Source organism: Cuculus canorus, chromosome 5 (genome assembly GCF_017976375.1).
Source record: "Cuculus canorus isolate bCucCan1 chromosome 5, bCucCan1.pri, whole genome shotgun sequence".
In the NCBI taxonomy this organism is placed as follows: Eukaryota; Metazoa; Chordata; class Aves; order Cuculiformes; family Cuculidae; genus Cuculus; species Cuculus canorus.
The window spans coordinates 65,338,832-65,355,884 of NC_071405.1; the positions used below are offsets into that span (position 1 = coordinate 65,338,832).

At 38.5% G+C, this 17,053-nt stretch overlaps 1 protein-coding gene across 1 annotated transcript in view; it reads right to left on the reverse strand.

Annotated features, from left to right (window-relative positions):
• BAZ1A (bromodomain adjacent to zinc finger domain 1A) overlaps window positions 1-17,053 on the reverse strand; it is a 64,706-nt gene that overhangs the window by 41,986 nt on the left and 5,667 nt on the right. Inside the window, exons 3-4 of the mRNA XM_054067782.1 lie at window positions 14,273-14,551; window positions 2,517-2,660 (exon numbers count right to left, since the gene is read on the reverse strand). Coding sequence (XP_053923757.1) covers window positions 2,517-2,660; window positions 14,273-14,551 — 423 coding nt within the window. The remainder of the gene's footprint in view (window positions 1-2,516; window positions 2,661-14,272; window positions 14,552-17,053) is intronic.

Here is a 17,053-nt window from a genome sequence, read left to right on the forward strand (position 1 = left end):
ATTAAGTCTTCCTCAAAATGAAGATTATACTTCATTTCAAATTGAGTAAACACCAAAATTTACTGCCACAAACCAGCCAGCAAACCAAGAGGAAATTTTTCGTATAGTGCTTCTGATGTGGTTGATGGTTCACGTTATTCATAGCCCTGACAGGAGGAATGCCATGAATTAAGCTGCAGCTAGCACTGTATGCACCTGGCAGTACAGTTCCTCCATCTCCAGCCTGCTGCTGAATGCTAAAGCGAACGCAAGTGTTCAACTTTACCCCTAAGTCTATCAGTTTAAAATATGAACAGTGCTAATCTATGATACCACAGGGTCCCAGGGCATAGCATCGCCGGTTTAAGATCTTAGAAGACTGCTACGTTTTGCTTCCTAACCCAGGCCTTTCAAAGCAGCCTGTTTTTCTGAGAGAGTGCGGGAGGAAGTGCGAGTGTCCTGGCCTCTTTCTCTCTGTACACCCTCAGCTTTTACCGCAGAATGCAATCAAAAAGGTCAGTAGCAACGGGTGTGGTTATTTCTGCCCCACATAGACAGGAGAAGGGTCAGAGAAAGGTTGGTATCTCTAATTACATCTATTTTCAGTTAAGATTCTCTAGCCTTACAGATTCTTTAGGAAAAATATTTGCAGATGGCCCATCAATCTGTGCTTGCTCCCCTCCCCCTCTCTCACAAACACATCGAGCATCTGCTGTACCATTGTTTAACAGCACTGCAGCTTTACATGAAGGCTGGGCCTCAAAACCTAGAGATTTGTGTGCAGACAGAGGCAAGAATAGTGGTTCTGCATGTCAACTTGACATTGGTCCCAAGTGAAGCAACAGCCATACTCTCCACATCCAAGTTTCTCCATAAACAGCAAAATACAGTCTCTGAAGGATGAGAGGTGTAAAACAATGTCACTCAGTTCAGTGTGATTTCTTATCATTATGAATAGGAGTACAAAGAATCTTAGATGCCAATATACAAAAACTGACAGCAATGCCCTCGTTTCAGACAGGTTTTACAGGTACAGCAAATAATACTTTCCAAGTCTGCACATACTCGGAATAAATCCAGAAAATAACTGGAGTGTTATTAGACTCTTCCATTCACCATAAAAATACCTGCTTAGAACTTCCAGTAAGTATTTTAAAGCTGTAAGAAGTCTGCAATTTAAGCTCTCAGCACACATGTTAGTTAGTTGTGCCACAGAACAGTGCTTAAAAAAAAAATCTGTACATTCTCTTATAAAGAGAAATCTTGTGAGAAAGAAACTATTTTCCCTCCCTCCTCTGCACTATCAAAATAAGTGATCAGGACCACAGACTGATGGGGAGTGTAAGACTCAGTCTCACTACCAGCCCTGCATGCATGGAAGTGACAGCAATATAAAAGCATCAATCCCACAGTCAGCTCTGTACGCACTTGCATTATTCCAAGAATACCTCCTTTCAAATGTCGTATGCCCTACGGAACACAGAAAATGCCTCTATTTTCACAAATCTGTAGGACCTCTTCACAAACAACTTGGACACTGCCTGCAAGAGACAGCAGGGAATTTTAAAAAGTATTAATCTCCTGTTATTCTCTTAGCCTAGCGAGGAGCTCCACACAGATATTCAAGGAATGTCAGGACATGGAAGTCCTCATGCAACAATCAATGAAAATAACTTCTGCATCCACATGACATCTCAAAGCCAATGACAGTTTGTGTAAAGCCTGTGTGTTACTAGATACAAGATTGGGGCCCTTCAAACCCTCTCATTGTGCTTGTGAAGAACTGAAATCTTTCTTCTCATTATACTGGTAAGATAAGCTCAATTGCTGGTTGGTAAAGGGATGCCTCAAATTAAACACCACAATTACAGTTAAGAAGTACTCTTACTCAATGTTATTAAGCTACTCCTGCTTACAGGCAGTTCCTTAAAACAAGACACATACTGTTTCACTGCATCTAAAATCATAATCAAATTCATGAAATACAATGGTATATATTTATATGGACAAATGAAGAAAGCTTTGTGCATTTTTACATTTTGGACGCAAACACATTAAGTTTCTGGAAAGACTTCTCAAAGAGTTCCACTGAGAACATGTCCACTTATTACAAGGCTATCTCAACTTTGAGCGCCGTGATGGAAGTGAAATAATACCTCATGCCAAGTAAGAGCAGACTGCAGAAATACAGAATGTGACTATATTTTCCAAGCTACAGCAGCACAGTTTTGGCAGCACAGAGAGGCCCAGTGACAGACATACGAGGCTCTTCCACCATCTCAACAGAAACATCGTCATTCGAAATAGATTAACAATGATCATTCTGTAGGTACCCCATTTCTCATAATGCACCATTCTCTGGTGGATTACACGCAGCATAACTGGCACCTGTGAATATTCAGTTTGTCACCTTCAGCTGGCTGAACACTCACAATCCATACAGATCAAAGAATTTGGTTTGGTCAGACTGTGCCAAGTCCGCTTTAGTCTCATTTCTACCCAGCCCAAATTCTTTATACAGTAGAAGTATCATTTACCCATTTTGTGCAGAGCTACTGTGCGCTTCTGAGTCATCACTATCGCTGATGACAATTGTGTCTCCGTCAGTGCTGCTGGCATGGCCATTCGCCATTCCATTGTGATGGGCTGGAGCAATGACTTCCAAAATCTTACACTGCAACCTGAAATAAAACATATACGTTCATTACTGTCAAAATCTTCTACTACAGCAAGGAGCCCAAAATTGTAGCAGGTGCTGTTTTAAGAAAATATATATATATAACTGAACATTGCATTGTCTACTAAATAAGTAAATACCTAGGAGCCTCACACTGAAATACTAGGTAAAATATTAATGAGTTCCATCTAATAAATTAACAAATTCATCTGCTAACACAGCTATCAGCTTCACTACTCAGTACAACAAATCAAGTCACCGGCAGAATTACTTGTGGCTGTGATTATTTTTTTTTTCCAAGTTCTCACTTAAGTAAACTAAAAGTTAACTTAACGCATTACTTTAAAACCAGAGAGCAAACCTTCCACATTTAAATAATAGCAGTCTAAGAAAAGGAAAATATTTTCAGAACCCAAAGCATTTTTACTTATAAGAGACTATCTTCTGCTGTTGATGACCTAAATAAACAAGGCTGAAATGATCATTATGCATCTAATCTTAATAATGGCCCATTTATCTGCTGACACATATTAAGGCTCCATCTGGCATGCACACAATTGACAAAACAAGTCTATCCCTTTGCTATCCTGAATGCTAGTTATAAAAGGCAGAATTAACTACATATTAGAAGTATAATTAATTGACACTTCATGCTGGGTAACTTAATGCTGGTTCTTAACCACTAACTTTCACTCCTCTCCAAAATTCCAGAGTTCATATTCTTTAGTTTAATTTCCTAAAGCCTTGTCTGCTTCATGAAAATTAACTACTGTAGTCACTGGATGCTGTCACCAACTACCACTAAGAACTCAAATGGTAGGGGGAGAAAGAACACATAATAGACCTCTTCTCTGGTCACCAAACACTGTCACTTGAAGTTAATAAAATGGAGACTACATGAAGCATAAGGTTTGAATTAGCATGGCATCACACCTAAGTTAATAACAAACCAACCAAAAAAATGCAACGAATTTATGACAAATTGTAAGTGGTTTTTTGTCTGAAACGAACTCTGGCAAAAAGGAAACAAGGTGAAAATATTTCTTAAAACACCACTTTCTCCAAGCAGAGTACCATCCAAAATCCGCACATATTGGGAGGGAAGGGGAGAAAAGAAGGGGGTAGAGGGAGAAAATTTGAAAACATTAAAATATCCTAGGTAGCTTTCACTTGCGAATTTAGCTAGGGCCAGTAATCCAGTTAGCGCTTGTAGCTGTCCTCCCCAAGCCTCTCTCCAACAAGAGGCAAGCTCCAGGATGCTCCAACAGGATACGTTATTTAAAAAAAAAAAAAAAAGATGATAATAACAAAAAAACACTCATTAATATCCTTATATATTGCTAAAGACAACATGACCAATGCTTAATTATACACTGGGACACCAGAGTTGCCTGCAAGCAGAGGCAGCCCGAGTCCAGCGGACTCACTGACCGCAGGCACGCTGCCATTCCAACACAGCCGGTCCCATTTCCAAAGCTGGCTGGTCTGGAAGACGTGTTTTCCTGGTGAGTGCAGCTCAAGCTAATTAACTGTGCAAATCGAAAAAGACGTTAAGAGCCAAGAGCACCCAAGTAAGCAATGGAAACAGAACCCAGTGGCTGTTCACAAAACCAGCCCAAGTCCAACAAGGCTCATTAAGGTCTGGCCCAGCACCAGACTCTGGCCAAGCCCTAGGAGAAAAGTCTGTCATTGCATTGTCTTGTTTTTCCAACATTAGGAACATCACAGCCTCCTCTTCATACTAAATAACATGGAGTTGGCTGCATGCCAGAATGTGTATTATTATGCCATTTTTTAAAATTCAACAAAGATCACCCGCTAAAAAGACTTCTTAGAACTATTTCTGTTCCAGATTATAAAATATACTTCCTAGAGAGTTCAAGTCAATCTAAAACACACTTTTAAATTAATTTATTACAGAAAATAATCAAACGCACCAACGCTGAGGGCTGCTGACACTTCTCTGAGGCTTACCCTTTGAGAAGCACTAGAGGGGGCGCGTAGACACCAAATGTGCAGTCGCAGCCTAAGAGCAAGATGAATGCTACATCCAACTTACCCTATCCCAGACCAGGAAAGGACAAAGAGGCTTGCTCTCTCTCTCTCTCACACACGCACACACACGCATGCACGCACAAAGTCAGCCCCCTTGGACAAAAAGACTGGAACATTTAGTCACCGAGAACTTTAACAATGCTTAGTTTACCTGTTTGCCTATCAGAAAGCCCTATAATTTACAGGATATCGCATCTCCTTCTATAAGAATTGAAAATATATATTCTATATACTTGATTCAGTAAGTAGGGATATCCCCAATACAGCCGCCTCTTTTTAAAAAAACTTTTCCTTACCAAATAGGGAGAATGATTAATGGAATAAGCTGTCGCAGAAAGCAAGTGATTCTCTATCCTCTACGCTTTCATTCAAATAATTACCAGAAATCTTTCGGGAAGGAGTCAAGCAAAATACACATTACCTGGCTCAATAAAAGCATAATCCAATGGAATTTAATGGTTACTGATAGAGAGGTGATTAAAGAAAGCGATACAACCATTCCTTCTGGCATTAAAGAAATAATCTATGAATTAAGACTTGTTCCAGCCTTGCTACAGTCAAGTCATGGCTAGTAGTGGCCAATTCCCTGGGCTAAGAGAAGCAAAGACGCTCTGCTTTTAGTGCAAACTAAGGTTTGCTCTTCTCGATAACCCAGTAATTCCCTGAGTTCATTTATTACAAGTCTAAATTTTGTATCATAAGGCACATAAAACAGCAGAGCTGAAAGCTGAAGCAAGACACTCAAAGTACTTGAAATACTTTCTAAAAAAGGACATCTTTAGATCTTTATAGAGCTTATGTCAAAGTCAAATCACACTCACAACTTCCTATAAAATAAGAACTAAAATATAAAATAAGATTGAGGGCACCTCAATCTAACAAGACAGCGTATTAAATTAATACATACCTCAGTGTCCCCCCTCAGTCAGGAAGCACTTCCTTCAATAAAAAGGACAGACTGTGAAAAAGCTTACAGTCACATTAAGTGAATGCTAAAGGTATTCAGAAAACCATCACATAAATTGAGAAGTCATCATGAACTTTTACACAACAGGCCCAGCAACTCTAGCTCAGATACTGACAGCCAAAAAGGTAGAACAGTAAAAAGGATTACCCTGTCCTCCAACTCCTCCCTCCTTCTGCACTACAAGCTGCTATCAACAACAGGGTACACGTCCTCTGACCTCTCCCAAAGATGGCCTTTATGCTCACAGATTTATTTTTTCTTAAGCTTGGAAACCAAGTTCTTTAAGTCCTATTATGTTATGGGAAAGGTTCCAAGAAGTGCTCTGCCTAGAAGATTAAATCTGTTGTTTTTTTGAAGAACAACAACACCACAGCAGGCCAAAAGTTTTAAATACAAAGAAACAGAAGGTATCAGCAACATAATTTTTTTCGAATACCACTGCACATCATCTCTCTCAAATGAAACAAATTGAGATCTTCCATTGATTTCCATGGATTTTGGGTAGGCCTGTTCAGTTGCACAGGTGAAAGAATGTAACTGACCCCCAGCAATCTTAACAGCAGGAGACACCAAGCCAAGGGATCAGACAGTTTCTCTGGAAACCCAACTCCATCAGCCTCTCTAGAAGAACAATTCTGGGCTGTGCTTGGAGGAGGAGCTTAACACAACTGATATAAAACTTTTAAGGCAGGACCAAATCTTTTTACTCCTAGAAGGGCAGTCTTCCTTTGCTGTTCCTTCTTTCAAGCCACATACTTTGTATGGTGCTTGATTTCTGCAGCTCTGGCACTCAGTATCATTTACTGATTACACTAAATTAAATTCACTTACCTAATGGCAGGGGGAAGACCAACAATAAAAACACAAAACCAAAAACAAATCCTGAACCAATGACCCACCACGAAGAAGTGAGTAAGTTTTTGTCCTATCAGCTACTTCAAGCAGCTCATTGAAGGATCTGATGAGAACTAGAGCAAGTGCAACAAATATTGGTCACAGCCAAAAGCAGAGGAGGAAGGAGAAGTAGTAAGACCTCCATCATTTAGAGACCCCAAGACTCTATAGTTTCTGGAGCAGCTCAGTGATTTCAGTAGATAGCCTTCCTAACTGAACAGTGACATCTAGGCAAGTGAACTCTGGAATACCAGGAAAGCCTGTCCCAGAGAAACTACATACAGGCAGCTGGCAAAACATGGTGCATGCTTCAAATTCATCAGTAGTGCAAGACGGGAGTGATTAAAGAAAACCCAGAACCTTTGTTTTGGTACAGCTTACTTGCCAATTTCCCTTTCATTCAGCTCAGCAACTCAAAGGCATGCACACAAGCCATTATGAGTTGCAGGACATGCAGGTATCTCCATCTACCTCCGCTGAAGCAGTAGAAAAACACAATTTGAAGAAGAGAAAGAGAAGCTGCATCCTACTATGTAACAGGCCAAAGCCAGCTATGGCAGAATGCCAGACAGAAACCTTGACCCTACAATTATTGGCACTTTCACTAGCTCAGAGTTCTTCCCAAATGCTGAGTAGGCCTTTATATCCAGCCAAGGCTAGAGTTACAAGCTGTGAGAGATCACATGCCCGTCAATGGAGCATTCTGCACTATAGCTTTTGACTTGGCTGGCACTAACTACTGCAATAGAAATAATAGTTTAGCACTTTCCTGTGTCCTCATTTCAAGTCAAAACACAAGATTCCTTGAAGGCCCAGACAAGTTGTAAACGTGCCTCTGTATGCTTTACAATAAGCAGACAAAAATCATCCCTTGGATGCAGAAGGCTGTTTCAAATGGGGCAGTGAGGGAGTATTGCAATACTTTGAGGTCAACTTTTAATATAAAGAAAAAAAATGAGCATTAAGTCAGATGCAAATGAAAATCCACTTTTGAAAACATACACTCCAACGAAAGCAAAGCTTTCCAAATGCCTAAATTAAAAAAGCACACATTTTCTAACAGTACATAAAGTTAGTTGTATACAGAAAACCCCAACAGTCAGTAATAGAAGAAGCTATAGTAGCAAGTACCAGTAAGTACCAAAAAGCTATAGCTTCATTCTGTTTCGTCAGCTTTTAGTAAGTTTTTAAGGAGTAAACGTCAGCTCTAAATGCAGTAACTCAAATCCTTTTAACAGTTCTCATACACTTGAAAGTAATTAGAGAGATAAAAGCAAGACAAGATCTGAAGGAATAAGTGACACCTTTTACTAAGCTAACTGGTACAGTTTAATGCACACACAACACAAAAGCACACAACAAGGAGACAAGTTTTATGCACATAATAGCTTCTTGAAATACAGTAAGAGCTCCTGTTTTCGAGTTTTAGCATCTTCATTTGTCTGTCAATTATGGGTGAGATTGAGTGCTTCAAAAGACGCTATTAAGAAGCATGGTTTAGCCTGGCACAAGAAAATCCTGTATACGCAGTAGCTGCATCCGCTGTCTCCTGTGGAATTAGGACAGCACTAACAGTAACACCAGTATTTGTCTTGGTTGGACTGCACAGCTTGCAGTTCACAGTATTGTCCTGATTAAAAAAAAACAAAAAACCAAAACACAACAAAATAAAACCACCCAAAAAATCAAAAATCATAAACCAAACCCCATAGTTTTATAACTATAAAAGTATAGAGTGTGCAGAGAAATGAGAGCTAACAGAGACAGGCAGCGCCCAAAAATAGTTGCAACAGCTGTTCAAGAATCTATAAGAAAGGCGTTACAGGTTCTCTCCCAGGTATCATCATCTCATAGCTTCCATCAGTCAAATATAAATATATTTATATCTCAAAGGACTTGAGGGCAGTGGAAGGTGAATTCCTTAAATGAGATTTTTCCAGGCCGGGAGTTGACTGATCCTTAAACAGCAGCGCAGGAAGAACACAAACTGCACTAGCGCTATGAATAGGTAAGCTGCTCTCCAGTACTGTCAGCTATGCCGCTTCAGAAGCACCGCACTAACTTTGCTACTGGAATTCAAATTCACCATTCAAAACAAAGCAGGAAGCTTTGTTTGTATGCAGGAACTTATGCTTAAGCCTTACCACTACAAAAACACACTATGACTTTCTGATGCAGACATTAGCTCTGGTGACTACACATCCACCTGGCTTTGATGCCTACATGTCAAAGGGGAAAATCTGTTGGTGGACTAGAAAATAATTTAAATTCACTGTAACTTGTTAGAGTCTAAATATGGAAGACACTACCTAGTGGTCTTATATTAACTTATCATAGTTTCAGAAGACAAATACACGCAAACACACATATGTATTTATATAAACAAGCGATACCTTGTTGCCAGCTTGAATGAAAAAGCTCGGAAATTAGCTATAACTTTATCTCTTACAAGGATTATCTTTTACCATCCTCAGTCTCTAACAGGCATACTCATGGCAAGCAACACACTTACCGTGCCCCAGTTAAGACTTAGAGATGAAAAGAGTATGCAAATCTTTTAATAGGACTAATGCAGTGGTTAATCCACTATGAACAACCCTAAAGCAGTGGGACACCAGCCAAACAATTGATGAGTTAAAAAAGGAGGTTTCACTTACAGCCAAGGTTGCTCTGTGATTAACTACACTTCCTACAGCTTGGCAACAGTCAACATCAGATCGTTCAGAGCACAGAAAGGATTTTAACCTATACCTCATGTACGATCAGATGCAGTAATCTATTTAGCAGAGAACTTCATCTATTACTTCTATAAGTAGGTTCATTTTAAAAAAGCTACTTCCTCTTAAAGCACTCTGGTGTTGCTTGCTCACAGGTATTAGGCAAGTATTCTTTTGCAGTGGTGTCATCTAGTGGTCAAATTAAATGAAAAAAATATATTCCTTTTTTATATCTGCCACATTCTGTACGGGTTCTTCCTTCTTATACACTATCTAATTTAAACAACCTATTTTAGACTGCAAGTGGTTGACGTTTTTTAATGAAGTTCCATACTAATGTCTGGACAACAACCAGTCGTCCCCCACCCTCCGCAGGGAAGGGAAGGCAAGGCATCATCCCATAAGCTATTTTTAAGGACGGGGGAGGGGGAGCTGAAGAGCTCATATTGTTGTCCAATCTAAAACCTCAGATCTCTTCACTGTTCAAGTCAGCTGCAAGCCTAGAGATTAATTAACTAATTATCACACTGCTCACTTGTATTCCCTACTAAGGGCAGCCATTATTTCTTGTGACAGCATCCAGTCTCAAAACACTGATGATAAATCACAACTGGTTGTTTACACATGCTTTAAATCTAGTTTTCCCTCCGACAAACTAAAATAACTGGCAAAAAAAACAAAAAACCAAACCAAAAGCACACTCTCAACCTCAGGGAGAAAGGAACAGGTCCTATAGCTCACTGAGTTTCACAGTTGTAAGTTTTATTTGGCTGGTCCGAGGTACGCACTGCAGTTACTCCAGGTGGGCCTTCCACACCACATAGTTCCAGCTTTCAGGTAATTGACTTCAGATGCCAAGATGTTAAAAATCAATTTCACAAGTTTCAAGTGCCAATAATAGTTAGTACTTTAAGTACCAGTCCTGCTAAGATGGCAACAAATGCGACAGGGTATTGCAAGAGATGTCATTCTTTGTAGAAAAACAAAAGGCCAACTAGTATCATATGGGTATTAAACTTTAAGTCCTGAAAAGCAAATATAGAAAGCAATTCCAGTGATGCGGTCAACTTTTTTCCCCTGCTTCAATTAAGAGTGAACTAAACCAATAACTGCGTATTTTACATCTTACTTGACCACTGTTAACATGAAATATTGCTCTGATATTCCCCCCTCAAAATCTCTAGTAATTTCATGCCTTTTTCAATGAATTACTTTCCATAAAGAACAATTTGACATTCTAAATAACAGCGTTCAGCATCACTTGTTTTCAATTCCTTTGCAACTCAGCCAATCTTACACCTAATTTGAGATTAAGTTTTCTGTCTACATTATACAATGTCTCAAATAATAATTTTATCTTTTACAAAGGCAGTACTAAAAAAAAACACTGCTATACAACTGCTACCATTCTTTACCTGCGAATCCAAGCACCTCACATTGTAAAGCATGACACAGCTGACCGCTGAAACATCAGCCTCAGTTTGGCCAGAAAAGTGTGTGTGGACACACACACAAACCAAAAAAGATGTCATTTTTAATCAAGACATCATCTGAAAGAGTTAAAGAGCAGGCATAATTATCTCCTTGTTGCTTCCACTAGACTACCAGTACACACACATCATTTTCAGAGACTGAATGAACAAGCCACATCATAGGACTCAGCGGACTTGCTCTGCAATTTCTTTCTGGTTGATAAGGGCTGTTAAGACACCAGACCTACCAAAACAACAGGAAGACAGAGTATCTTTCAAACTCCCCAAGTTCCTCCTACGGAAGCAGTAGGAGGAAGCAGTCACATTCAAAACTGAGCAGCATAACAAAAGGCTAGAAAGCAGAAGGGCCTGATAGGGATAGGATCAGAAAAAGCAGTGGGGCATCAGATTCTGCAACAAATAGAACACACTGGTTGGAAACAAGAACTGCTGGTCTCAAAAAGCCCTCTTCCGCCTAGCTTCTGCACAAAGCCCTTGCCCTCTTACCCTTTCCAGATCATCTGTCCACTGCTTACAGCACTTCATATGCTCAAGCTAAAAACATTTACATTAAGTCAAAATGCTAACCCTTCTAGTGTTTGGGTTCCCTCACATTTATCTTGTTCAAAATCTAGAAAGCTGCATCAAGCAATCTATCCTACAAGAATATTATATGTGCAAATTTAAGAATTACAAGTATCAATCCTTAAATTGCTTGAGCAACCTTCCTTTCGCCCTGGTTACGCATGCAATATCTTGTAGGCTTCACATTAAATGATGCAGGGAGCTCAGATAAATGAACCTGCTGACACTGCATGTGCAAAAAACTTCAGACATAAATGCAGTGGAACAGTTTATACCACCACAACACAACTGGCTTTTCATGATCCACCAAATTCTGCTCATCTCATAGGAAGCTATTACATTACAGATTGACTGTGACCAATTTTGCTAGAAAAGATCACAAAAATATAGCTGCACGTGACAAACATGCGCAAATCTCTCTGCTGAAAGCCGTGTTATGTACAAGTAACAGGAATTGGTATACTTAATCCCCAAGACAAGGGATTCAAAATATAGGTCAAACTCAACTGTTAATTGGGCAGAAGAATAAACCATGCCTCACCTCCTCCTACTTTTTATTCTTTAATTGTGTATCTCTAAGCATAAAAACCCCTCTGCATTTACCATTTTATTTGCAGTTTCCTGTGTTTAGTATTAAAGATCTGAACTAGCTCTCTGCTATACATTTGTCCGGAGTATCACTGGCATACAATCAGCTAAGGCGAATTTTTCATGCTTCATTTTACCAGACAAATTTATACTTATGTAGTTTAAAACATACAATCTCTAGCAGGTTAGCTTTTAATGGCAATAATTTGATCTGAATCTTAAGTATTTTGAATGATACCTAGCACACTCCAAAAGGTTAAGAAATTAATATTCTATTAATTTTATTCTATTAAATTCATTTTTTTCTATTATTTTTATTCTATTAATTCACTGATCTGTGAAAGCAGAACATCAACACAAAATTGTTAGATAGCTATCTCAACACAGTTTTGGATATCCAAGAAGACTGAATCAGACGCTGGTAAAAAATAATAGCACTCCCCTCATGATACAATCATACCACAACTTTATTTGAACAGAATTGGGCTTGCATAGTAAGTAGAAACCATTTTTTTACGGCAAACTTCAAAACTGATTTATGATGGTCTGAAAGGTGGAAGGGATTCTGAGCTTCAAAAAATAAAGACATAAGAAAGACTTGTATTTATCGCATATAAGCCTACTTCTCATTTAAGCTTTGAGAAGCTAAGGTACACAAGCAGAAATATTTTAGCTATGAGTTTAGAAAAGTAACAGAAAGACAGGAGGGCTGTTCTTGGGGAAAAAGTTTGTTCTTCTAAAGCATTTTTTTGCTGTTAGTTTGGAAACTGACAGAATCTTCAAAGATTGAAAACAAAGGCATTTCAATGAGCAAATGAAAACCAACAGCTGAACTACACTGATAGTTCATAACATTCAGGCTGCTGCTTAAGAACCAAAGAAAGAAGAAAATACTTTATTCTCTAAGCAAAAGTAATATAGCATTAGTAGTAACACAAGTCTTGTCATTAGAAAAGCATAAAGATGAGGATAGAAACAAACTTTGGATGTAGGTTTTCTGCACGTAAAGCAGCAAGTCTACCAAGGTTATTCTTGTCCTGGCTTTGCAGAATCAGGCTTCACTGCTTGAAAAGAACAGAGCAGTGAAGAGAAAGAAAGCTTTTCTATTAGGCACCAACCTGAGGTACATGACTGCACAAATTTCCTTGCAACATATCTTCTTCAATACATCAAAAGATTTTTCTTCCCAATATAGGATAACGTTTGCCTTAAATAACATCTGGATCAACCACTAAAACAACCCATACAGAACAGCCATGTTCTCTGATGATTATCTTGAACTAGCCCACTCATATCACCCAATACACACCAGATTATGCGCAGAGACCTCAGGCTACCCACAAAAGCCGATAGATTGTGCCCCGTCTAACCTGCAGTGTAAGCTGGCACCTTCCTGGGGAGGGGGACACATCAAAAAAAACCTTCAAACCCAAAAGAACCCACAAACCAACCAACCAACCAACAGATCAACCCACAATGGCTTTAGCACATGTTCTGCAGGTATTTCCAAGTGGAGCATGTTTAAATCTTTCCCATGTTAAATCAATTTAGGTGAAACTGTAAACACGGACCTCTTCTAGTCCTCTACCAGAAGTTACTTTAAGGAAAGACTCAAACTAGCTACACTTAGAACAACTTACATTACACAGCATATGTACCAATGATAGAAGAAAGCATCTGAAGCTTTCCATGTTTTTTAATCAGTATATGATAATAAGCACTTGTACTGTATGTATAAGTGTAACACTGAGTGGGGGAAAAAAGAAAAGTCACACTAAATCCCAGGCAATGACAACACTTTGGAATTAATTCCCAGCTTCTCTGAGAATGCACTCACAATTCTCATCACTACTTAAAAAATAAAAATCCAACTTTCATCTTTTTTTTTTTTTATGCTTTCTGTAGTTTGGCCATTCCAATCACACAAAACATCACATGATGAATTGCACTTTGGATGATTTCAGCAAAACTTTCATGTAATTTTTAATTCATTTTAATTCTACAAACAATCCACCTTTCTCACACAAATACACCAGAAGATTGACATTCCTTTGCAAATCCACCATTCCAACTGAAACTGCTGTATCAAGACCTGAGAGAACTGTCCTGCCTCCAGAGCTGCTTCCAAGCTAAGGAAAGAGACACCAAGCCCAGCAATATGATCCTAATCTTAATTAAAGCAAGTAGGAGCAGTAATGGTATCAGTAGCTTAAGCATCACACCTCACTTCCGATGTGCTTGGAGTTTATTACCTTGATTTTTGGTTAAAATGAAGCACACACAAGTAATACCCATAGCAAACAAGAAGAGATACGTGCTTATTTTTAAATATACTTACCTTGCACCATTACTTCTAACTACTTCCACTGTTTCACCGACAAAATACCGATCCTTGACATAAGCAAAGATTTCATCACAGATCTCATGAAGTCGGGAGCGATGGGTGAGGGTGGCTAAATAGAGAACTGGAATGATGAGTGCCTCTGGAAAACGCTGAAGATTCTGTCTGGCCTTCTTCTCCGATTCCAGCGCTTCCTGATATGTGAGTCCTGGTTTGCCTGTGACAGCACAGCTCCACACAAGGCTGTTGCACAGAATAGTGCGTTCAAAAAAATCACTGAAAAGAAAGAGGGCGGGAGAGAGAGAAAGAAAACAGTTGAGTTCTGACTAACATTTTGAATATGCTCAGTATTGATACAGCAGCAAATTTCTTTTATAAGTCTGAAATGCAAAGGCAGCTCTACGCCTGTACAGGTTGTAGATAATCATGGGTTATTTACCACTTTCTGCCATGGCAAGGTAAATTGCTATCGTAAAACTGAAGTCTCCTCTCACTATAGACTACAGTGGCACAGCATTCAGACTCAGGCTGCAAACAAATATTCATATATAACAAGCATTATGTGTAAGAATAATCACAGGGAGCTTAATAGGTGTCATATAATCCTCACATTCTCCGCAAATATTTGCAGGAGGAGAGTCAAACTGTACAAATATAAAATAACTTTAAGATCACAGAAACATGCTGAAACTTACCAAGTCTGGTTTTGAGTGCCCTAAGTCACAAATGAAAATATGGGAGAGGTAAAAAAATTCATGTCAAGTGGTTCTCTAAATAGTTTTTAGTCCTTCACTGTTTCACTGCTCTTTGAGAAAGCATTGAACTATTTTTTTCTACAGATTCTTCTCCTCTCGTTCCATTAGCAAATATTGATTCTTCTCCTTCCATTTATTTCAAATTATGCTAAAATAATGTTGTTGTTACCGCTTGCTTACTAGACTATACGGGAATCAAGAAAGAAGAGCTTTCACTAAGCAATATCCATTAATTTTGACAGCTATCAGAAAAACAGTGGTTTGTTAAAATACCTTTAAGTAGATGATGTTGCTATTCAAAAAAACATGTTAAAACATACTATATACTATGGATCAGAGATTGGGCAGCAGAGAAATCCTTCAATATGCCCCAGTTCAGATAATGATTTTTATTTGCCTTCCTTTAAAAAAATCTTAAAGGGCTACTATTATTAAGTACACAACAACAAAACATGACAAATTGAGTATTGTTTCACCTTTTACCATTTCAGTATAGCCATTTCAAGGCAGACATACAGTATTTTCAGAATACTGCGTGCTAAATGAGTTGTCTATGCTAAAATTTCATTCCTTTAAAAAAAAACCAAATCACATTGCGCAGTGTTCCATTTTTAAGAGGGCAGCACTGTTCAAATCATTTCTAGTAATAGAGTTAGAGAATTGGACAGTTCACACTTTGAGGGTTTTTTTGCAGGCTTCCTGCAAACTCCAACTGGCAAATGTGCATCAGTTAGACCAATGCAGATGATGATGTTCACAGATGGACAGATGAATCCTAACATTTTGTAAATGAAAATGGAAACTTTAGATTTGAGGACAATGGAGGGTGTTGGCTCAGACAATCCTTTCTGTAAGAGCACAAGATTTCTCTGTGTGAGAAAGATGCTTCAGGAAGAACATCAGCTGTATGAAGGAGGAAAAGAAAAGATGAGGAAGATCTGAACAGTATTTAATAGCTACAAAATTTCAGATTTTGTATCACCTGCATCTACTTAATATTTATTTGATAGTACATGAGTCTAACACCTGTAAGTAACAAGGAATAATTTGGGCTTGCTTACTCTAAACAAGAAAAGGAGAAGAACGAAGAAGAGAGAATAAGAAAAATTATTCTTAAATATATGAAGGAAGGATGGCTGACAGTCATTCTTTGTGCACAGGACGGAATAGTCCTTTTTTTGCTGTGAACCATGGGGAATCAGTATCTTCAACACATAGAATAGTTAAACATTTTAAAGAACGCGTTAGACAAAAGTGTCTTTTATTTAAGGGGATGGAATACTTAAAACATGACCTCTTAGGTCTCTTCCTGCCCTACATTTCAGTACTTCTGTATCATATTCACAATCATTTTTAGTAGCCTTACTGACTTCAATGGATGAAGAAGTATTTACTCAAATACTCATGCAGCTGTTTTGTTATATTTTTATTTCTCACTTACTAAATGAGTGCTTGATAATTATCTTTAGCCAGGAAAGACAGAACCTCCTTAAGAGTTACTTAAAAATGTACCAGAACATAATTTTCAAAAATTATGAAAGAAAAAGGAAAAAAAAAAAAACAAAAAAAAAAGAAAGGGGAGAGAGAGCAGATAGGGAAGGAGACTAAGGCTGATGCTGACAGTGTCCCTTTAAGAGCTGTTGTTACTCATTGTGAGGGGACACCAGGCAGTCATGCTATTTAAAGCAACAGCATTGAACTTAGTTGGGGGGGAGAAAAACAACTAAAAAAACCCCAAGCCCAACCAACTCCTCTCTAAAAGAATTTAATCCATGACTACTACAAGTGCAGCACTCCAAGATTACTGTAACTGAAACATATTTGAGGAAAACATCTTTCTATTTGCATACAAGAGTAGCTTGTGTATCTAGTTTCATTCTCCTTCATTTCCTCTTTTGTTCTGAGTGGATTTCTCCCCCGTGAACTTACAGGGAAGAAGAAAAAAAAAGAACGTGCAAAAAGAAAAAAGTACCTGCAATTCTGAAAGCATTCTCTATCTAGTCATTACCTATAGCATATCAAA